This window comes from Scleropages formosus, chromosome 23, assembly GCF_900964775.1.
Source record: "Scleropages formosus chromosome 23, fSclFor1.1, whole genome shotgun sequence".
NCBI lineage: Eukaryota > Metazoa > Chordata > Actinopteri > Osteoglossiformes > Osteoglossidae > Scleropages > Scleropages formosus.
This window is the reverse complement of record NC_041828.1, coordinates 6,167,376-6,189,146: the sequence shown is the minus strand read 5'-3', so window position 1 is coordinate 6,189,146 and position 21,771 is coordinate 6,167,376. Positions and strand designations below refer to the sequence as shown.

The 21,771-nt window shown below is 44.9% G+C and overlaps 3 protein-coding genes and 2 non-coding genes across 6 annotated transcripts; all 5 read left to right on the top strand.

Annotated features, from left to right (window-relative positions):
* The first annotated feature begins 1,565 nt into the window (after positions 1-1,565).
* Positions 1,566-12,174, top strand: cratb (carnitine O-acetyltransferase b). Of its 2 annotated transcripts, none has more exons than XM_018754391.2 (15): positions 1,566-2,030; positions 2,299-2,520; positions 2,997-3,115; positions 3,685-3,738; positions 4,461-4,626; positions 5,616-5,790; positions 6,379-6,469; positions 7,035-7,122; positions 7,262-7,362; positions 8,283-8,402; positions 9,173-9,295; positions 10,075-10,210; positions 10,492-10,554; positions 10,690-10,827; positions 11,395-12,174. In XM_018754391.2, exons 1-15 carry the CDS (start codon positions 1,971-1,973, stop codon positions 11,596-11,598), a joined length of 1,860 nt encoding a protein of 619 aa, XP_018609907.2. In that variant the 5' UTR covers positions 1,566-1,970; the 3' UTR covers positions 11,599-12,174. The 2 variants fall into 2 exon arrangements, with proteins under 2 accessions (XP_018609907.2, XP_018609906.2); XM_018754390.2 differs by having other exon boundaries at positions 1,570-2,030; positions 2,296-2,520.
* Positions 12,175-12,445: 271 nt separating this feature from the next.
* ppt2b (palmitoyl-protein thioesterase 2b) lies at positions 12,446-18,252 on the top strand. The gene is made up of 8 exons (XM_029248053.1): positions 12,446-12,993; positions 14,660-14,813; positions 15,171-15,266; positions 16,067-16,174; positions 16,329-16,412; positions 16,612-16,696; positions 16,798-16,852; positions 16,957-18,252. The coding sequence occupies exons 1-8, from the start codon at positions 12,787-12,789 to the stop codon at positions 17,098-17,100; spliced, it is 933 nt and encodes a 310-aa protein (XP_029103886.1). The 5' UTR covers positions 12,446-12,786; the 3' UTR covers positions 17,101-18,252.
* Positions 18,253-19,022: 770 nt separating this feature from the next.
* On the top strand, positions 19,023-21,748 carry LOC108935637 (40S ribosomal protein S5). The gene is made up of 6 exons (XM_018754395.1): positions 19,023-19,100; positions 19,958-20,063; positions 20,453-20,662; positions 20,916-21,044; positions 21,448-21,546; positions 21,637-21,748. The coding sequence occupies exons 2-6, from the start codon at positions 19,959-19,961 to the stop codon at positions 21,703-21,705; spliced, it is 612 nt and encodes a 203-aa protein (XP_018609911.1). The 5' UTR covers positions 19,023-19,100; position 19,958; the 3' UTR covers positions 21,706-21,748.
* On the top strand, positions 20,202-20,334 carry LOC114909429 (small nucleolar RNA SNORA3/SNORA45 family). Its single transcript, XR_003797299.1, has one exon. It is a non-coding gene; the product is annotated as a small nucleolar RNA SNORA3/SNORA45 family (small nucleolar RNA).
* On the top strand, positions 21,196-21,328 carry LOC114909428 (small nucleolar RNA SNORA3/SNORA45 family). The gene has a single exon (XR_003797298.1). It is a non-coding gene; the product is annotated as a small nucleolar RNA SNORA3/SNORA45 family (small nucleolar RNA).
* Positions 21,749-21,771: the final 23 nt, after the last annotated feature.

Below are 21,771 nucleotides of genomic sequence, written 5' to 3'. Positions count from 1 at the left end.
ATGATTTCCAGTGTTTCAGTAACAGTGGATGTATGAGCTGTATTAAATAATATGGTGAAGATATTAGCAGTTACTGTGGTATTAAGATGCTGTGGTTAAAGTCTATTTTCCTCCTGAAGGGGGCATAGTTTTGAATGAACTGGACTCAGATTTTCACTGTATGTCTCATGTGCAAAGATGGTTCTTTACCCTCTGTAGTTTCTTCAAAGACTCAAGGAATGTGTCATGTATGTAAAATACCAACGAAAATGTGCTAGAAATTAGCTGTGACATGATGAGAAGAAGGTCAACATTTGTAGGCTTGTTGTTTCATACAAAATGTTTAATTATAATTGTCGAATAAGAACTGCTTACTTGTTATTTTGTATCCCTGATTGGTACTTTATAAAAAAAATAAAATTATTATGTATCTGAACGTACAAGATATTGAATACATTATCACTCCCATTAAGAGTATAACAATCAAGACAGAGTATTATGTTTGTATCCTGCTGAAGCTTGAATATTTTGTCATGGCTTTATTTGTGTAAAAAAATGTAAAAAAAAAAAAAGAGAGAAATCAAAAAAAGGGGAATGGCAATGTCGTCATATGGGAAAATATGTTTTGGTTACTGTTGTAAAAGGCCCATGTTTTATGTTTACTGGGTGAAAACTTTGCATTTTTATTTCTCTGTTTTCTATTGCGGATTCAGAAGCTGGCTTCAAAAAACAAATAATAAATTATTGTAGACACAATCGAGTCATTTTATGTGTCTTTTTATGTTTTATTAGAGAGCAGTTGTGAAATACACTGCATGATGTCATAACACCGTGAGGATGTGGCTGTGTTTTGGAACATTTTGTACTACAGTACATGTGGATTCTTTACTCTATTTTAACCATAAAATTAAATACAATTTTTTTGTGTGTGTTAAAAGAGATAAGGTAACGTAGCAATTGATGACTAAAATAGTTACTTGCTTACTTTTACTCTAACAGAATTTGAAAAGGTTACAGATATACACTGAATACTGAAGATTTCTCGACTGGCTGCCAACTTTAATAACTTATATAATTTTGACAAGACTGGTTGGGTGGAGGGGGGCGCAGTGGCGCAGTGGACTGGACCGGGTCCTGCTCTCCAGTGGGTCTGGGGCTCGAGTCCCGCTTGGGGTGTCTTGCGATGGATTGGCGTCCCATCCTGGGTGCGTCCCCTCCCTCTCCGGCCCTGCGCTGCTGAGTTGGGCTCCGGCTCCCCGCGACGCCGCATGGGACAAGCGGTTCAGACGCTGGGTGTGTGGTTGGGTGGAGATATCACGTTTTTCTTATCCAGAAAGATTAAACTTGTCCCCACCCAACTTTCAGAAACACTCTGATGATCGACCTCCGAGTCAGAACACAAATTCCTGGATTTATTAAGCCTAAAATTCAATTTGTCGCAAATTTTTATATACTTTTTTAAAATCTTTGCAGTCCGCACAAGGCAAACACGCTTAAGTGTGTATAAAGCGCACATTCGCTTCCACGTTTTCGGCGGCGCCTCCATTTTCCAGTTGCGCGCATAGTCGAGGTTTTACGGCGAGCCACTTCCGCCGTAGGTTGACGGAAGAGCGCTGCACGTGCTGGCCTGCGTGTACGCGCTGCGCGTTCGTCGTGCGGAGCCTCACGGAGACGAGCGTCTCCGAGTCGCAGCGCAGCCGCTCCCGGGGGCCATGGAAGGCCAGCGAACCCCGTCTGTGTAGCTTCCGCACGGGCAGTTTGACGTGTGGCGGCGCGCTGGTCCTCGCTGCTGCCTGGAAGTGCGCAGTTTTAAGCGACGGGAAGTTCGCTAAAGGATACATTGTTACAACAAGAAGAAGTGTTTCTGAGGCGCGTGATAATTAATTCCGCTCAGCGCAGCACTGTGTGTGTGACTCTTTTCCACTCTTCTAGACTAAAAAAGTATCATAATATCGTTGCGACGTCGTGGGACTCTGTGTGTGAACGTGACAATGATTCTGAAAAAAATCCCAGCTTTCACACATCATGGTACTCGCCTGCTTTGCCTTTGGGTGAGTACTAGCCTATATCTTACCGTTACTTCTTTGGTTACTTTTTATGCAGTTTTTTGCCGCCATTATATTATCATCACAAGACCTGCAGCTCTTCCTGTCTAATTCAATGCCTTGTCTAAATGAAAAAAACATTTCATATGTATCTCTGCTCTCACTTCCACGTTTGAAGTGTCAGCTTCCTGTTTTGGGTCCTTTAAATAAATGTGTCCTGGTGGTGTGTGCCTCCTCCTGGAGGAGTCTTCTCATTGTCCGTGTGCTAAAGCAGGTGGCGCGAGGACACGGCGTCCCCTTCTCCACGGTGCCCCCGCAGCCGGTGCCCCCTTTGGCCCACACTCTGCAGAGGTACCTGAAGGCTGTCGAACCCCTGCTGCCTCCGGATGAGCTGGAGCACACGAGGGAGGCCGTGCGCCGATTCGGCCAGGAGGGCGGCCTCGGGGAGCGACTCCAGCAGGGGCTCGAGAAGAGGGCCAGGCACTCGCACAACTGGGTGAGCGGCGCGCGGGATGTCGGAGGTCCTGCGGGGGAAGGTCGGGGATAAGGGGAATGGAATTCTGGCCCAACATGTGGTGCAGTAGTTAGGAATATTCATTAACTACTTCTGATCTATCACCTGCAGTAGCATGCTTGAGCAAGGTACTCCCCAGCTGTTTAAAATGGCTAAATCCAAAACTGTAAGTCACGTTGGAGAAAGGTGACACAAGTAATGAATAAATAAAATCATCAGGAAAGTCTAAAGGTGAGAAGAGTGGTGGTGGGAGGGAAAGAGTGGTTGGGTCATCGCAGCAGCTCGGCTGTCGGTGAGCCGAAACGCACTCGTCACACAGAAATCCGGTAAGAAAGTGACACGAGACCCACCGTTAGAGAGAGAATGCGGAGGATTCCTGGATGGAGCGAATCCCTCGGGTAGGAGTCCAAGAGGTCCAGGATACACCATATGATCCCTTAACTAATCTCGTTCGTCAGATCTCTGACTGGTGGGTGCAGTGGGCGTACCTGGAGAGCAGACAGCCGCTGGCGGTGCACTCGAACCCAGCCATCGCCCTTCCCAAGCTGGACTACTCTGACTGGAGGGGCCAGCTGGTGTGAGTTGCACATGCGTATAAAAATAGGAGCCTTTTTCAAAACGGGTGTTGGGTTCTTCAGACAGCTGAAGAAATTGTTTCATAATATTGACATACTAAATCAGAGATAAGTATTGGTGCAAATATATTACGTGATTTCATATCATGTCGTTGCTTGTAACTCCCCGAGAGCGTCTAAAATACCGGTACTTCCCGAGATAAGTTAAGTAACTAACGCATGCCTGCCGGTACCAAAAGTTTAGCCTTTCACCACAATTATGTGTTGTGGTGGCTCATACTTGAGACTAAAATGTAGCCTCAAATGTCAAAATGAACGCACCAGAAATATTACATGACTGTACTTACTATCTCTAAAAACTCCTTCCATATAAAGTACACATAGGAACGTGAACAGATGCAGTTTAAACTGCCATGGATCAGACTGTGCAAATGATGCTGTGACATAATTGTGTAATTAACGGTGATTCGATGCAGATGTGCGTGCAGAGGTAATGTCCCAGGTGCCTGTGTGTCGATTTAATTTCACGATTGTATGGTAGGGCTCCTGATAATGGCCTTGTCTCTTTTAGGTTCGCATCAAAGTTGATAGCAGGAGTCTTGGATTTCAAAGCCAAAATTGACAGGTCGGTCTCCCTATTCGAACACGTCACCGACTGTTTAAAGTGAATTGCCAGCAGTAGCCGGTAGTTTGGCTGTTAATGACATGTACTTTTAACTCGAAGGTTACGGGTTCACGGCCCACTCTGGGGTACGGTTGAGAAAGGTACATACACTGAATTGATACATCTGGATAGTTTAGTATAGCAACGTGTGAAATACTCTTGTTTTACATAAATGCATCAGCCAATCAATGAATTAATAATTGTTCCACATCATATAGTGATGTTTTACCACATTGTGGGAATGTCTTTCTGGTGAAAACCTGAGTAGTGGTTTATGTGTCCAACATATTCAGTATGTTGAGTGAATTATTTCACCTTCAATTCATCATTTACAGTATCGCTTTCTTCATGCCCCTGGTAGCAGTGAAGGGAGTTCAGATATGTCCAGGATGGACTTGCGTTCTGCTCGAAGCTGCACAGCGCAGTACCGCAAATATTCACTTCCAGACTAATATCATTCTAATACCACTGTGGATTTTCTCTCTGGAGACCTGTGCCTAGGTGGAGGAGTCATGTAATATAACCTCTGTGTTCCTTACTGGCGTGCAATTTAGTACAGACCGTCCACAGTGACGTGAGCAGTACAAATAGCACCTTGCATCTTTGTATTACAGGCTTCGTAGTACTGCTGTGTCGGACAGCACTTTGAGTTCAGTGCGTCTCTCCTTCTGTCCTCCTCCCAGCGGCCGCTTGCCGGTGGAGTATCTCAGGGGCAGGCCGTTATGCACGGAGCTCTTTCCTCTCCTTTTCTCATCCTGCCGCATCCCTGGACCAAAGCACGATTATGTGGCCCACTACAGCAAAGCCCGTCGGGCTCCCACGCACATCACCGTGGTTCGGAACTACCAGGTGACCCCTCTCCTCCTTGTATCAAATACAGTCATATGCCGACATTTGAGTAGGAAGAATTTGACAAGGAGTTCCGTTTAACACGCTTGCGTTTATGAGGCATTATTTTGCACGTATGTATGGGAACGGAATTTCTGTCCTGAATGCTGAACGTCACAAGACATACATTTGCGTTTATTAATTTAGCAATTTTCTCTAAAGTGACATACAATTCTAGATACGCTATGCTAAACTTATTCGCTCATCTATACAGTACAACGATGTAACACACACACACACCTAATTTTACCTGAAGAGTGTTTGGGAGGAAGCCCACGCGAACACGGAGAGAACATATCAACTCCACCCGCAATGAGTGGAGATCAAACCCACGTCAAATCACACATCCCAGGCTGCTGTAAGGCACCATTTCGGCATGTTCTCAGTGCAAATTTATTTGAGTTGATTTTTTTTTTTTTTTTTTTTTTTTGCATTGAAGGTTGAATTAATACGTAAACACAGAGTATTGTATGTATTTTGTATGAGCGTTGTGGAGGCATACAGTGTGCAATAATTACAAAAGAGCTGAACAAGTGCAGGTAGACAGCCATGCAGTATTATTGGGTAATAAAAGGAAACCGCTGTGTCTTGTTTTAACTAACAGTTGAAGTAACTGTGCTGTTTTTAATGGCATCTGGTAAAATTTTGGCATAAATGGGTGTCAGTTTTGGGGCTCAAAATCCATACAATTTTTTTTCTCCCAATGGAACTAATGATAATTATATGTTCAAGTTATGAGTTAATGTTATGAAGTGTTTCTCAGGAATGCATTACTTTGTTAGGGGAAGGCTACAGCCAACAAATGCAGCATCTTGCCATTTTTTTTTGTAGTTTACGCTGGTTTCTCCAGCCTCAGCTTGGATTTTCCTGGAGGCTTAGCCAGCTGGGCCCAGCCGTAATTTTTGATGTTAACCCCTTTCTGTGTGTTGTACCCATTCTTGTCCCTCTAGTTCTTTCAGCTGGAGGTGTACAACAGCGATGGCACACCTCTAACTGAGGGACAGATACACTCCCAGCTGTGTAGGATCAGGTCTCAGTCCTGGAAAATGGACAAAGAGCCCATGGGCATCCTAACCAGTGAGCACCGCAACACCTGGGGGCAGGCCTACAACCGCCTGCTGAGAGGTAGAGCTCTGTGGTGCATGACATACACTCCACTCACTATTGTTTGCCAAACAGAGATACAGGCTTCCCTTGCATAACGGATATTCATTTTACGAGAACTGCCCGATGAGCTTATTTTGCGGTAAAATTAGCGTGATGGCCGTACTGGAACTGACATTTCAAAATGCAGACCTTGGTGATGTGGCGCACCACACAAGGTGAGCAAATTCCTCACGGACTAAGCTGGGTTCATACTCAAGTCCAGCGGAGGAGATATGAGGCAGCCAGAGGCGTCTATGTGCCACTGTGCTGCCCAAGAACGTTAGATCTGGACAAGATCAGAAAGGCAAAATAAGATGAGAGCGAAAAGAGCTATAAACAAGTTTAAGTAATTTAGAGCATGGGTCTTAAGCCTGGATTTAAAGGTGCTGTGTGTAGTTCTCATTTTGAATTGGTTTTGAATTGGATTTTGTTTGTGTTTGAAAGACAAGGCAGGAATTTTGTACGTTTGATAAATTAGGTGAGCCTTTTGTTGCTTGGTTTTATGTTTTTTATTTGTAATTTTAAAAATTTATTTACATTTGTCTTACTTTATACTCTTTCTTTTAGACAAGATAAACAAGGAATCAGTGAGAGCGATTGAGAAGGGAATTTTCACATTGTGCCTGGATTCCCCGGTGATGAGAGTCTCAGATGAGAAGTACGAAAGTTATCGACAAACATATTTTTGTGGAGTGTGTGCATGTACATCTACACAGTGTGAATGATTGTATAGTGGGTTTAAGGGTTTTGTACTGCAAGTCGGGTGTGTTGTGCGTAAACCTGCCAACGCATATTGACTCTGGCATTCCTTCCATGCATTTGCCCGGGTCCCACCCTCTTTGTGCAATATTTGTGTGTAACCTAGACAAGCAGTTGTGCTTAGAGGATTATATTATAGTCTGTTTCTCATGGCACTCCAAGATTATTTTGCACCAAGGCTTTCCAAAGTATTCTTTCAAGGGACTGGGATAATGGGACCACTTCACATGGCTCTAATGTGGTTAGAACAAGGTTTTGGATGGGACTGGGCTGTCAAAATTGTGTATATGATCAGCTCTGTGTTTTAAATGGGACCACAGTTCTTCTGACTTTAAAAAAAAAAAAAAAAAAAAAAAAGGGTCAGTGTCTATGACTTCAGGCCTGTTCCAGCTAGTCTGTGTACATCACTGAGCTGTCTTCTAAACTGAAGCCATGTATATAATGCTAATTGCAACGATTGACAGGTATTCAAGTCGAATGGCAGCCCAGATGCTACATGGGGGAGGGACTTACTCCAATAGCGGCAACCGCTGGTTTGACAAGACACTGCAGGTGGGCCACCGGATAGATCTCTCTGTAGTGAGAGGAATAATGTCTCTATCTGTCTGTAGGGCTTGGAGTCCAGAGTCACTGTTCCGTTTTCAGGACATTCTTACGTTTATCGTAATGTTCCTCTGCCTCTGTCTTGTAGTTTGTGGTGGGAGAAGACGGCTCCTTTGGGTTGCTCTATGAACAAGCTACTGCTGAAGGCCCCATCATCTCAACTTTACTGGACCACGTCCTGGAATACTGGTACTCGGAGGGAGGGAGACATGATTTTTCCACACTACATTTCTACCATCCTTACATTCGGCTTGTCCAATGCAGAGTTGTGGTGGTCTGGAGCTTGTTCTGGAAACGTAGCCCGATGCCGAGTATACCCGGAATAGGATGCCAGTCCAATGCAGGATTTGTCGTCTTGCTTTTTCGCTCTCTCTACAGTTCAGAGTCGCAAACTGATGAGAAGCTGTGTAAACCCGGAGAGAACTTGCTGGCTCTGCAAAGAATGAGCCAGATTCCAACCTGTAGCCAAGGAGCTGTGGGGCACCAGTGCTACCCGCTATGGCGCCCCATTTCTACCATGTTACAAGAAGTTTCTCCTAACACAAATGCCACTTTAAATGATTGACGTTTTAACATTCCCTAGTTTTGTTTGTTCTACAGATAATTTAGTGACTAATTTAAATACGATTGATGTAACATGTCAGCTTGATGAAAACCCTTAATACAGAAGGAGCCATCAACACTAGGATTGGGAGCCTCTGTGCGAGGTTCTTTCTGTTGCTGGACTTAATGGCACCACTGGAAGGAGTGAAACCTTGACAAACCTGGCAAAAGTGTGGGGTTTTCCTCCTCCAGCTGGCACACCCAGAGCGCCTCAAGAGTTGCGGTCTATAGCCCAGCTCTAGGGATATGGACGCTGCAGTGTTTTCTCCAGTCGATGAGACTGCCAAAATTTTCTGTGCTAGAGTTAGCCGAGGAGAGGAGCAGTTCTTTTCTTCAAGAACAGATGTGTGCATGTATGTCACATTGTGTACCTCTTCTGCAGTCTAGTCTTCATCCCTCCAGTACCGTGATGTTTACGCTGCACTTTCCAAGTGTTATTCTTTTCAAGATTCCAAAAATCGTTCCGCCCTCCGGCGGAATAACCAGATGTTTTCGCTCTCGTGCAGCAAGCAGCCAGTCTCTGTGAGAGCTCCCCTGATCCCGCTTCCCATGCCCAAAAAGCTGTACTTCTACATTGATCCTGAGATCAAGAGAGACATTGAACAGGCCAAGCAGAGCCTTGACATGTGAGTTACACTTTGCACTTGGCTCCTCTTGGGGACAAAGTGAAAGGACCATGTTTTTCTTTTCTCTGATTAGCAAAAATAGTTGCTTTATGTAAGAACATCAGCTAAATGTCTTTGTGCAGTACAGCATACTGCAGTATACTTTAACATTGAATATTGTGCTTGGTGCTGCAGATTGCATCTTAAAGCATTACAGTGCTGTTCCTGTACAGCTGAATTTTTACAGAAGTAAAAAATGTTTTTAAAGAGAACAGTTTCACTCCTTGGGCTACAACTTTCAGATGTGTGACCGTGATTCCAGTTCCACATTCCTTGCAACACTGTCATACTCAGTATGTTTTTAAAAGAAAGAAAAAATTGATAAGGAACTCGTGTTGTTGTTTTCTTGTCAGTGATAAGTTGACAGAAGTATACGGAACAGAAGTAACCTTGACTGTGACACTCTTAAGTTCTTTATTGACTTTAACACAGTCATTAAAGTTTAGCTATTTATAGGCTTTGTTTGTGTTTGGAGTCCTGGCCTTTAGTTGAGTACTTGCACCGAACATGATGCCACCTGGCGAAGAAAACGTGGTATTACAAAGTTACCGTAATACAGTATGTGGCCTCCTGAAAATCCTGCTAACTCCGACTTGACTTACTTAAGACTTGTCACAGTGGATCATGTAAAGGACCATGTGCTGAAAACCAATCCCTCATGTCTTCATGCGTTTTCAGAGGTGTTATACAGCGACAGTAGTGCCTCTAATTGTTCTGCCTCTCGTTTTCAGCCTGATCAACGACCTGGACATAAATTGCTTCACTTTTCGAAGGTTTGGGAAGGACTTCCCCAAGTGCCTTGACCTGAGCCCCAACTCATTCATCCAGGTGGCCCTCCAGCTGGCCTATTACAGGTGATCCGGAAAGTTCACCTGCACAGCAGGGCTTCTCCCCTCTCTTACGAGCAGACTCTTCAGGCCCCTGTGTCCAGTTGGGCGTCTCCCTTTAGCAAGAACTGTGTCAATGAAAGCAAGCGGCACATGTGAATGGAACATCTACATTTATTCGTTAAGCTGATGTTTTTCTCCAACACTTAATAGTGCTGCTACTTACAATGATTTAACCATTTATACAATGACTACACAAGGTTATACAGCTCAGTAACATTACTGGAGCAATTTGAGGGAACTGCAGCCGGAGATGGGAATCGAACCTGCGATCTTGCATCCAAAGGCGACAGCTGTAACCACTTCCCCTTGTAACCTTTTTCCTGAAATTTTAGTAACAGCTTTGTTTCTCGGTTATTTATAGGTCAAGATTTCAAGTATTTCATGTATAACTTTACCTTTGTTTTTGTACCCATGTATTTCATGATTTGGTTTTAAATTGGGTGGCTTACTGAGCAAAGAAGATTTAGGAATGCGATTTTATGAAGTTTCTTGCAATTTGAAGACTGAGAAATGGAAACATGCTGAGAATAAACATTTACAAAAATCTTACCTGCTCTACTAAACATTTACATGAAATGTGTTGTACTACCAAGTGAATTGTTTGCTAAGGATATTTTATGTAGGTGTGTTACTTGATGCTCACTAAATCATATAGGCGCCAGCTAGATGTTCTAGATGTTAAGCTCTAGTAAATCCTTTCATGCTCACTTTTGACATGTCCTCCCTTCCTCTCCCTTCTCCAGGGTCCATAATGAAATTTGTGCCTCCTGTGACAGCGCCTCCCTCAGGATGTTCCGAGGAGGACGCACAGATTTCATCCGCTCTCCCACCATTCAGGCCCTGCAGTTTGTACGTGCTTTTGATGACCCGTCCGTCTCGGTAAGTAGGTTCTGCGCACATGCCCTGCTAGCATGTGATTCTCCCATGACAGAGGTATGGCAGACATTCACATGAGTATGACACAGGGGCTAAAAACAGTCCAGCAGCTGACCAGAGGATGGCAAAGACTAGACAGCGGAGGAAAAGACCAGAACTCAGCCGTTAGAATAAATGTGATTATAAAAGACATATAGAGCAGTGTTTGCTTAAAAAGGACTGTTTTGGTGATGCAACAATAACTGGTTTGACCAGCATACACATGATGTGAATTTTTATTTCAGAGGGAGGGTAAAGTGGATTTGCTGAGAGAAGCCGTGGAGGCTCATGCTACTCTCACTGAGCAGGTATCAGCCGGTCGCTGCGGCTACCGTTGAACACCAGCGTCAGAGCTGGTGGATTTACGATCAGGCAGTTAATACCGCATGCAGTTATGAAAACGGAATGGCTGTAGCATCTTTAAATGTACTTTTTTTGATCAGGCGCTGCAGGGGCAGGCCATTGACCGTCACCTGCTGGGTTTGAAGCTGCAGGCCATCGAGGAGGGACTGAGTGTGCCCAAGATTTTCATGGACACGGCCTACGGTCTCGCCACACACTGGAAGCTGAGAACAGGACAGGTAGAAAATAGACCATGTTCTGTAATTAGGGTGTTGGGCGCCTCGGGGTTTGCTGGGTTTCACTCATTCTCCAGCAGCTGTTAAATAACAGTTCGATATGTTGCTTCCTCTAGTGCTTCAGGTGTAAATGAAGACATACTGTGAAGTGTGCAGGGACTTGGTAGCACTGCACAATGACAAACCTGTTCTAAAAATGCTTGACAGAAAGCGGTAACATATTCCTCATTAAAATATTGGATGTCGAAAAGCTCTATTTGGTGCTGGTCAGATGGTCCAAGCATGTTGCCGTCCTCGGTGCATGTTTTATTACATTTACATTTATTCACTTAGCAGATGCTTTTCTCCAAAGTGACTTACAGTCAACTCTATGTAGTGTTATGAGCCCGCACACCTTATTCACCACGGTGATTTACACTGCTGGATACACTACTTGCACTGGGTCACTCATCCATACATCAGTGGAACTCACACACTCTCTGTCACTCACACACTATGGGGGAACCTGAACAGCATGTCTTTGGACATCAGAACAATGAGCGGTAATCTCCTGATTACTTGGACCCTTAGGTACTATCCAACACGGACAGCGTGATGTGCTTCGGGCCACTGGTTCCGGATGGATACGCTGTGTGCTACAACCCGCAGCCGGACCACGTCCATTTCTCCGTCACGGCCTTCAACTGCTGCGAGGAGACGAATGCCGAAACTCTTGCCGTCACTGTGGAGAACACCCTGCGTCACCTCCAGGAGTTGCTGCAGCCCTCCGCGTAGGACCGGGTTCGGCCACGCCGTCGGCCGTGTAAAGTTGTGCCTTGAGATCACGTTTCTCAGGAGTTTCTGTGCTGCATACACTTACGTGTAAAGAACATCTTTACATAGACACATGGTGTTTGTTACATGCTTGCATTTGAGTGTGTTCTGGAATTTCAGCCATAACACTAAGTTCACGCAGCGGGTTGCCGATGGAGGAGGAAACCAAACCGGCCCGTACCAAAGCAAGACTGTGGTGCGCTGCCTAGATCTTCGTGCTCCAGGTGCCCTTGCTCTCGAGCCGCTTGAGGATTTCTACACTTGTGGCGAAATGTTGCTTTGAAAGGACCAAAGAATGTCTGAATTAATCCTGTCCTGGAATTGTAAGGGTGCAACGAAACCGCGGTTTGTGGGATTTTTCCCATTTTGCTTTTGTTGGGGGTGGAGGCTGATAAAGGTGCTCACGGGAGATTTATTCATGTTGGAGCGCAGCGGTTGGGCAAGGCGATGACTTTGGTGCAACCCAAGTTACCCTGGTGCTTATTCCCCATTTAGTTACTGCTTTTTTTTTTTTTTTCCTCCCCCATTATTGTTACTTTCAAGTGCAAGGTCATGCAGAAACCCTGAATGTAGCGTGTTCCTGCACAAAAAAAAAAAAGTGTTATAATAAAGCTGATTTGTGATACAAGAGTTTGTCTTATTCAGGCGTCGTGCGTGGGCGGCGAAACCGCTCGCACCAGAACGACGACGACAACAACAATGACGCTTTGCCTCGCGCAGCTTAAACGCCAGCAGGAGGCGAGGAGGCGCGCGGACGGGGAGCGCGAGGCATGAAGGGGAAGTGGCGTCATCTCGGGCTCTTATTTTGAAACGGCTGACCGGAACAAACAGACCCCGCATTAAAAGCATGCGGTTATTTAATGAGAACGAGCTGTGCTGCTCTATTAAGTTCATTCGAGAAGCCCGATAGCGGGAAGAAGTGGCAGGAGTTGGTTTTTTTGGAGTAAATTTTGTTTTTAAACAAGTAAACAACTTGTTTCTCATCTTACACTTTGGCAAATAAAATTTTTGCAACTGCAGAGACAGCAGAGCGCATGTGTGCAGGACGTAGATGTGTGTGGAATACGAATATTCGGAATAGCCACCAGGCATTTGATTTTGTGTGCTGTGTGTGTGACATGCGGCGCTGCGGGTAGACCGTCAGTCGCCATGGCGGAGTCGGGTCCGAGCCCCCGGAGGAGCGGGAGGAGGAGGAGGAGCAGCAGCAGCGGGGCGCCCTGCTGCCTCTGGATGCTGCGGCCGCTCCTGGGCGCCTGGCTGGCGGCCGCCGTGGTCGCGTACCGGCCGGTGGTCGTGGTGCACGGGCTCTTCGACAGCTCCAGCGACTTCTGCAACCTGCTGCGCTTCATCAACGCGGTGCGTGTCCGTGTCCGTGACCCTGCTGTCCGTGCGTGGGTTCCGTCACCTGAAGCCAGGTGACCTGCCACCTGCTCCGTTCGCCGACCACAGACACAGACTCAGCAGCAAAATGATCAAAATGTGTCGAGTTCCGTTTGGGCGCTGCGAGAAAACCAGATCGGGTTGGTTGTTCCGACTTGGCTTTAATCTCTAGCATGAATGAATGGGAGCAGAACGCGGCAGAGTTTCGTGCGATGGATCATCATCGGTGTGTGTTTTGGGTGACTTAATGATGCACACGAGTCGTGACGAGTTCGCCGCGGCTAAGTGGGGGGCTCCAGGTCTCTGTTGAGCGGCTTATGTTTGCGAGGCCCCAGTTTTATCGCTCCTCTCCGCGTCTCTGTTCTGTAAACCCCTGTTTGCTTTGCTCATTCTTCGGCACACAAACACACGCGCTGAGTAAACACGCGCGGACGCCCTCTCTCTCTCTCTCTCTCTCTCAGCCTCCGCGCGTTCTTCCCTCTTCCTCGGTCTCTGTATTATGAAATATTGATAGAGGATCGCGGACTGTAGGCTTTAAGACCGACCCCCAGGGAAGAGCTCTACCAGTCAGTGTGGCGCTGCTATGAACCAACACCTCTTGGGCAAAACACTTTCACTGCTTACCACGCTAGGGTCACCACCTTTTACACTATAACACAGTGTACTATTCACTTCACTGATACTCTACTCATTTCTTTGGCTCCCTTCCTAGCTAAGCTGAGCCAACTGATATATAAAGGCTTAAATTAACACTCCTGGGTATTTGAGCAGCTGAGGGTCAGTACTTTGCTCAAGGGTACTACAGGTGGAGGTGGGATTTGAACCAGCAACCTTCAGGTCTGTAGGCAGCAGCTGTAACCACTACACCACCTGCTGCCTCAGCTTTATGCTTGGAGAGATAAGTGACACAGATGACTCATGATGTGGGGGGGGGGATGATGAACTCATTTTAACATGAACTAAAAAGAGGTTTGTCCAGTTTAATATGAAGCCACCCTGGGCGGCAGTCACCAAACCCAGTAATACCGTTGAGTGATCCTTACTGAGCTCTGTGTGTAGGATTGTGGGAAAACTGTTTTTTTTTCCATGACCTGTGTAAAAAATCTTGACTACTTTAATACCGGTGAAAAGCAGGGGGGTCATGTGACGAAAACCTGTATTTGTATAACAAAGATAATTTCAGTGCAAATAGTTTTTTTTTCTTCTTCTTCAAACATTGATATGTTTATTGATTCCAGTACAAGGACTCTGCTGGAAAGTAATCGCAATAAACTTGAAACTTTTTAATACCCTTAAAACTGGTTTTTCAAAGCTCTTTACAAAAAGAGAATCGAGAGCAAATGTTTTCAGTGCTGAATAACATAACTTGTTTCCATTCATAACAGTGACACTGAAAGCAGGGAAATTTGGCTAATGGGCAACAAAAAAGTAATATTTTACTCAAATTCTATGAATGTTTAGATGCAAAATCCACTCTGCCGCTGAAACAAGTGTGCAAAGTCTAAGTCATAAAAGTTGTTGGGGGATAGCTTACGTATGGCTTGTGACTGTGCTTACCGCTCAATATTTACTCTCTATGACACGCATGCACGCACGCTGTTGTCTGACGCTCCCTACTGACCCTGCTGGCCTTCTCCCTCAGTCCCATCCAGGCACCAAGGTGTCAGTGATTGACCTGTTTGACCGTAGCGCCAGCCTGCAGCCGCTGTGGAAGCAGGTGGAGGGTTTCCGGGATGCGATCTACCCCATCATGCAGGACGCCCCCGACGGCGTCCACTTCATCTGCTACTCCCAAGGTCTCTGCCTCCCTCCCGTTTCTTTTCTGCTGTATCGTTATTAGCTAATGCAGCTGAAACTTCTCCGAAGGGACTTCCAGCGTTATTGGTAGGTTGTTGATACCGATGGCGGGGCGGGCGGCACACTTACTCCTTGATTTGTTTACCTGATGCTCATTTTTTGCTTGTCCGGTTGGTATTGACAAGTTATGTTGAGAGTTATATGGGAGGATGATTGGAAATCCTAAAATCAGCTTGAGATAACCTTCTGTGTTTCGTGGTCATCCTAGATGGCCTTTTATTGAATTTCATTATTAATTACAAAAAACGTCATCATTAAAGTTCACTTCTGAAAATCTTTCCATTTGTGGCCAATAGGTGGCCTGGTTTGTAGAGGGATTCTCTCTACGATTCCTGACCACAACGTCCACTCGTTCATCTCCCTTTCTTCACCGCAGGCTGGGCAGTACGGAGGTCAGTTTACCGTAATCTCATACTTAATATCGTGTATCACTTCGCTGCAGAAATACCTCATGCATCTTGTGAGAAAGTGCAGGTCTGTCATTCAGTCATCAGCTTGGTATTCAGTGTACAGCTGCAGAATCAGCGCTGTTACACTCCGGGCGTCTTGTTTACATCTTGACGATTCTTATCCGCAGTGCTTTGCTCGTCATATCTTGGCTCCTTTCCGCTAACCTTCTGGAACTCCAGAGATGTGTGTTCACAGGCACAGCGAACCTCGGATGCATTAATGATTTATTTCCTCAAGCTCTTTACACCATGGGATATGTGAGCTTTTAAGGTTGCTCTATTAAAGCAGGAAACATCAGCCTTTTTAAAATGGAGCAGCTACATTTCCCTTTAGCCACCTTCATCAGAGCACAGCAAAGGGAGACGTTGAGAGTTGAGTTGTTATTTATTTGTTTACCAGATGCTTTTCTCCAAAGCAGCTTGCAGTATTATGATGCTACTTACAGTTATTTAACCATTTATACAGCAGGGTAATTTTTACTGGAGCAGGGATATAAACACAGGACCTTGGATTGCAAGACATTGGCTCTAACCGCTCTGCCACCTGCTGTCCCTTCAGTTCACAGTCATGGCTGTTTTTGTTTGCTTAAAAAAATAATGATGCGTGTACAGCTTCGAAAAAGAAATGTTTAAACATTTCACTTTTCTAACAGCTTCACACTCATTTTCATCTAGGTTTAAGCCAAGGCTGTGACTGCTTATGATGTCTGACACATCTCCTTTTGTTGTTTGGGGTCCTTCAGACACAGATTACCTAAAGTACGTCTTCCCCCAGTTTGTCAAGTCCAACCTGTATCACCTGTGCTACACATCGGTGGGGCAGCGAGTGTCCATCTGCAACTACTGGAATGGTGAGACCCTGTAGGGAAGAGCCGCTGGAATGGTGGGATGCCTGAAGTAGACGTATATCATTATTCCAAAGACGTCAAATGCATCGAGTACGAAAGTGGAAGTGGTTGTGCTCATACTGTCGCTGTGTTTTATTCTGCATCCCTTGTCTTACAGACCCCCATCACAGAGACATGTATGTCAACAGCAGTGATTTCCTGGCTGTGCTGAACAGCGAAAGACCAAATTCCAATGCAACGGGTAAAATAAACAAGTTGCATACAGAATCAGTATATTTTGTGTAGTTTGTGTGTGTATCGATTTCTCTCTATGAAATATTATTGCGATTTGGTAGCAGCAAGTCCCTTTATACCTCGTTGTTTAAATGAACCCCACCCTCAGTGCAGGGTATCTAGTCAGGGAGCACTATACCACTTAGAAATTGCTCTTTATCTGTCAGTGTGGAAGAAGAATTTCCTGCGCATTAAGAAGCTGATATTGATAGGAGGGCCAGATGATGGAGTGATCACACCGTGGGAGTCCAGGTCAGTGTCTCTGCATTTTTTTTATGCGTTCCCTTTTGCTTTTTATCGTCCCGCGTTGAGTAAACTTTGTCTTCTTACACGGTCACTCTTGCCTCTGGCAGCCTGTTTGGTTTCTATGACGACAATGAGACCGTTGTTGAAATGAAGCACCAAGAAGTAAGTAGAATGTTTCTAAGCATCACCGTTGAAAGCTCTGTCTACTACAGCACCACTTGTCGTCTTCTCTGTTGTATAATCCTTGTCTTCCCTCCTCCCCATAGGTGTATGTAAGGGATGTGTTTGGGTTGAAGACGCTGGACTCCCGTGGTGACCTGGCCACATGTGTGCTTCCAGGAGTCCAGCACACAAAGTGGCACTCCAACGATACGGTCTACAGCAGCTGCATAGAAAAGTGGCTCACATAGAGCTCGCGCAACCACACAAGTCTTTGAATAATGCAATGCACACAGTGACCTCATCTTCTGTCACGTTCTAAACTTTCAAATACTTTTCTTTAGCCAGAGGGATGAGTTCAATATGGAAATCCTGTCTTCTGGACTTTTAGTTTTACTCCTCAGTTATTTTCCTTTCTTCATGAACTACATCTCTTTGGAACCATCTTTTTCAGATTTTTTTTTTATTTTTTGTCCCTGACCAGTCAGACCATAGCAGTAGAAATCATGCCTTAAATTTCCTAAATTTCCATGTGTTTTATAGTCCTTCTACAATATAAATCCCAAGTGCTATGACACTCTGCCTGTGAAGGGTGCTAAGGGGTGGGGCTCTGGGACAAAGGGAATGCATTACAAAGGGAATTAAAGTAAAAATGGGAAAATGACAGGCAGTCCTACTTTATGACTTTCCTGATGTCTAAAAGCATATTTATAATACCTCCCATGATATTCAGTAGCAATCTCAGGCAAATGATCCTATGTTTCAGTAGGTTTAGATTAAATGAATGGTTTCTGCTAATGTTATTTTACCTATTAGTAGTTAGTGATATGGTTGCTGTTAATCATGTTTTAATATGTAGAAGAGATTGAAACCTTCTACAAGATGGTCAAGTTTATAATGGAAATAATGCCAGCTTTCAGTAAGAACAAGTATGGCAAGGTTGCACAGAGTTTTCATAAATGGTCTAAGCTTTCCTGAGCAGTACTTTGTTATAAAAGGCTGAGTGGAAAGTATTTTTTTTACCCATGATGACTATATTTCATATTGTATCTCAGTATTTTAAAAAGAACTCTATTACTGGAAGTTTTTTCACTTCCAAAAGGGAATTTTTTGACACTTGAAATACTTAAAGCAAAAAAAAAAACAGTAAGCAAGAGAAAGTGCTGTTTGGAAGCGGACAAAGAAAAAATGTGTTCTGTGCTCTAATGAAGAACAGTTGTTTTAATGCCTTGATAAATTACAAGTTGTAAGATTGAATTTGTTTTCTCCGTTCAGTTGGACCCAGTCTTGCGTTATTCTTGATTTTTCCTGCAAGAAGACATTTGCAAGTGTGCAAATATGGACTCTGCCCTAAATCTGTTGTGATTATATATGTGGTTCAGTAGTAGCTTGCTGGAATGTTAACCAAGTCTTTAGGTAAAGATCAATAAAATATGCTTTGTAATCAGTAATGTTCATTCTGTCTTTATGTATTTCATTGTAATGTGATGGTCATATATATTCTTCATATGCAGTAATTTTAACATGATGTCTGAGCCTCTGTTCCCCTTTAGTCCTTTGTTGGTGAAAAGGGCATACACATCACATCCTCTTAACGGCACTATAAAAAATATGTTGGCCTTTTCTCAATTATCCTTCTTTTAGAAGAATCATGTTTTCCATCACTTGTCCAGTCCTGGGCCTTTTTGGTTGTACCTCACCATCAACATCAACCAGGGTATCCTCTTTGGCATCCTGGGTGAACTTGGAGAACGTCAACAATTCCCTCATCTTTGTGGTATCATGAACTGCCAAGAGTCTTGAAACGCAGAGCCATCGAAGACTGTTGATTGACACCAAACACACCTGCTATACCTAAGTGTTATTAACTGCTTTTGGGGTTTTGATTATGGTGTAAGAATCGTTGGTGTATTTCTCACCAACAATTATCAATTCCTAAGCTTACAAAGGACAATGATTTTGATTTGTTTTATAGATCTGTAATGAAAAGGGTATCTTATATAAACCATGAATCTTTAGTCCAGTAATCTGAAATGACCAAGAATCCCTGTAACTGACTGCAAGCTTTCGGTAGAACTGCGTGGTAGGCCTCCAAACAGCACACATTGATAAAAACTACAAATCCCATGAGGTCACCAAGGTTGAGCGGAAGTGTTTGCAGCACTTCCTGCGGGGTGGATATCCGCACGCAGTGACTCGTTTGCGGCCCTTTTCCGTCGCGGTGAAGTGTGGTGTGCGTCTCTGTACACAAGTGAGTGAAAGAAATTGCTTAAGAACGTACTGAAATTTCATTTGCGATCAAGAAATTGAGCTCTGAAGTGTGTTATTAAGTCATCCCGTTCAGTCCGGTGGTAAATGTTGTTGAAGTTAGTGGTAAATTCCGTTTTTAAACGGTCATTAACGCAACGACTCGGTAACATGTCGGTCGGACTGGAGCCACATGGACAGTAGATTTGGGTCTTCGGGGACAATCGAGACCCAATACAGCATGGGATTCTGTTAATTCTGTTGCTTTTCATGAGCAAATTAAGTTTTTTTTAACCGTAGATCGTTCTATTTGGTAAGGAGGTGGCTAAGAACCAGCAGCCGTTAAGTAGGGCCTGGAATGCGGGTAATATCAGTTGGTCCGGGTTTGGTTCGTCCACGTTTATGATCTGTGTATAAATCATATCATGTGTCTGTTCCTGCCTTGACAATTTCTTAGCTTTGCCGTATTAGTGCGCAATTCGCAATCACTGCAATCGTTTGTTACCCGTGGAACAACTCAACGTATGATATTTGAAATCAAATGTAACTGTGTAAAAGTGAAAGGTTCAGAAAAAAAAAAAAACAATTTTAATCCTGAAAACTGACTTGATGAGGTTGGTCCAGTGATTTGGTGAAGGAATGAAATGTGTAGACAGTGTAAATGAGAGTAACCTTTCACAAAGAGGTCCTCTTGGTCCATACAGTGCTGCTCTGTTCTGCCTCTTTCCAAATGGAGCTTTTCTGCCCAGGACAACAATGTCATCTCATCCAGGGTTTAAATGTTTACTTTTATTTGGGATTTCAGACCTCCCCTGCATTGTTGTAGGAGTTCTTGTTGAATTTTTTTCACTCTCTCCTCAGGATGACCGAGTGGGAGACTGCCCCAGCTGTTGCTGAAACCCCAGAGATCAAGCTCTTTGGGAAGTGGAGCACGGATGATGTCCAGATCAATGACATCTCCCTGCAGGTAACTGGCCTGACGCACGCATCCGAAACCCAGTGCGTAACGTCCAGACTTGTGGTCGAAGCTGGATTTTGACATCTGCGGGATTGTGCAGCGGGATTAAATCTGTACGCTGCACTTGTAATGAGTAGTCGGTGTGCGAGCGAGACTAGAGTCACATCCTGACAGCCAAACATTGTCCTGGTGTGCTAGAGTTCTCGCAGAGCAAACTTCTCTGCTTATTCATTGGCTGTAGCGTGATTTTGCCCAGCTGATCACCAGCTCGGATACACTACCGACAAACTTAAACCGTGAACGTTTCCGTTGTGCCTTTCTCGGCGTCTGCAAGTCTTTTTATGGAAATGAGTCGACTCTGTTAGTTGGGGTTAATTGAGCTGCTTCTGTCTGCCCAGGACTACATTGCTGTAAAGGAGAAGTACGCCAAGTACCTCCCCCACTCCGGAGGGCGCTATGCCGCCAAGCGTTTCCGCAAGGCGCAGTGCCCCATTGTGGAGCGCCTCACCAACTCCATGATGATGCACGGCCGCAACAACGGCAAGAAGCTGATGACCGTCCGCATCGTTAAGCATGCCTTCGAGATCATCCACCTGCTCACCGGAGAGGTAGCTCGCTGCTGAGACTCTCTAATGCCTTCAAGTCTCTATCTGAGGCTTCGCGTTTTTTTGTGCGTCTGCAGAAAGCTTGCAGTTTATGCAGTGGCGGATTGTCAGTGTAAAACTTGTAAATGTGCGACCTGTTTTTTGGAATTCCAAAATGTGTGGTATTGAACTTCGTCGGATGTCATGCAGCATGAGCGCTACTGAGTTCTATGTTTGTGGAGTCGCTGATGCCTAGTTTCTCTTGCCCGCTGTCCAGAATCCCCTCCAGGTCCTGGTGAACGCCATCATCAACAGCGGGCCTCGTGAGGACTCCACCCGTATCGGTCGGGCTGGAACCGTGAGGCGGCAGGCTGTGGACGTGTCCCCCCTGCGCAGAGTCAACCAGGTCTGGCTGCAGCTCTCATGTTTACCTCCCGCTGTGTTCCTCCCTTTGTGACAGATTTCTTCAGCTTTGTTCTGATCAGACTGGACTGTGTCTGTGTCGCGGAAATGGGTGTTTACTCAGTTTCTTCATTTGAATGAAATATTTGCTAGTCGGCGAGACTAGAGTCACATCTTGACAGCCAGTCATTGTCCTGGTGTGCTAGAGTCCTCGCAGAGCAAACTTCTCTGCTTATTCATTGGCTGCAGTCTCATGTGGCCCAGCCAATCACCAGCTCAGAGATATTAGCTGCCTGACTTGCCCTATGACCTCTCCTCTCAACAGTTCACTATTGTTCAGCATCACTGCTTGCTCACAATATGGAACGTGGACTTGTGTCTGAGTATTGTCCTCTTTTCTCTCGTAGGCTATCTGGCTGCTCTGCACAGGCGCAAGAGAGGCTGCCTTCAGGAATATTAAGACCATCGCCGAGTGTCTCGCCGATGAGCTCATCAACGCAGCGAAGGTGAGGCTTGGTGGAAAATGTTGGGTTTTTATTCTGGGGTTTAGCTGAAAGTGTTTATTGGGTCATTTAATGTGATCTCTCATCTCATAGGGTTCATCCAACTCCTATGCCATCAAAAAGAAGGATGAGTTGGAGAGAGTGGCCAAATCCAACCGTTAAATTTTGCTTTACAGGTTGAAATAAAGTCGTCTCCCAATGTTGACTCTTGGAGTTTTTCAGCTGTGA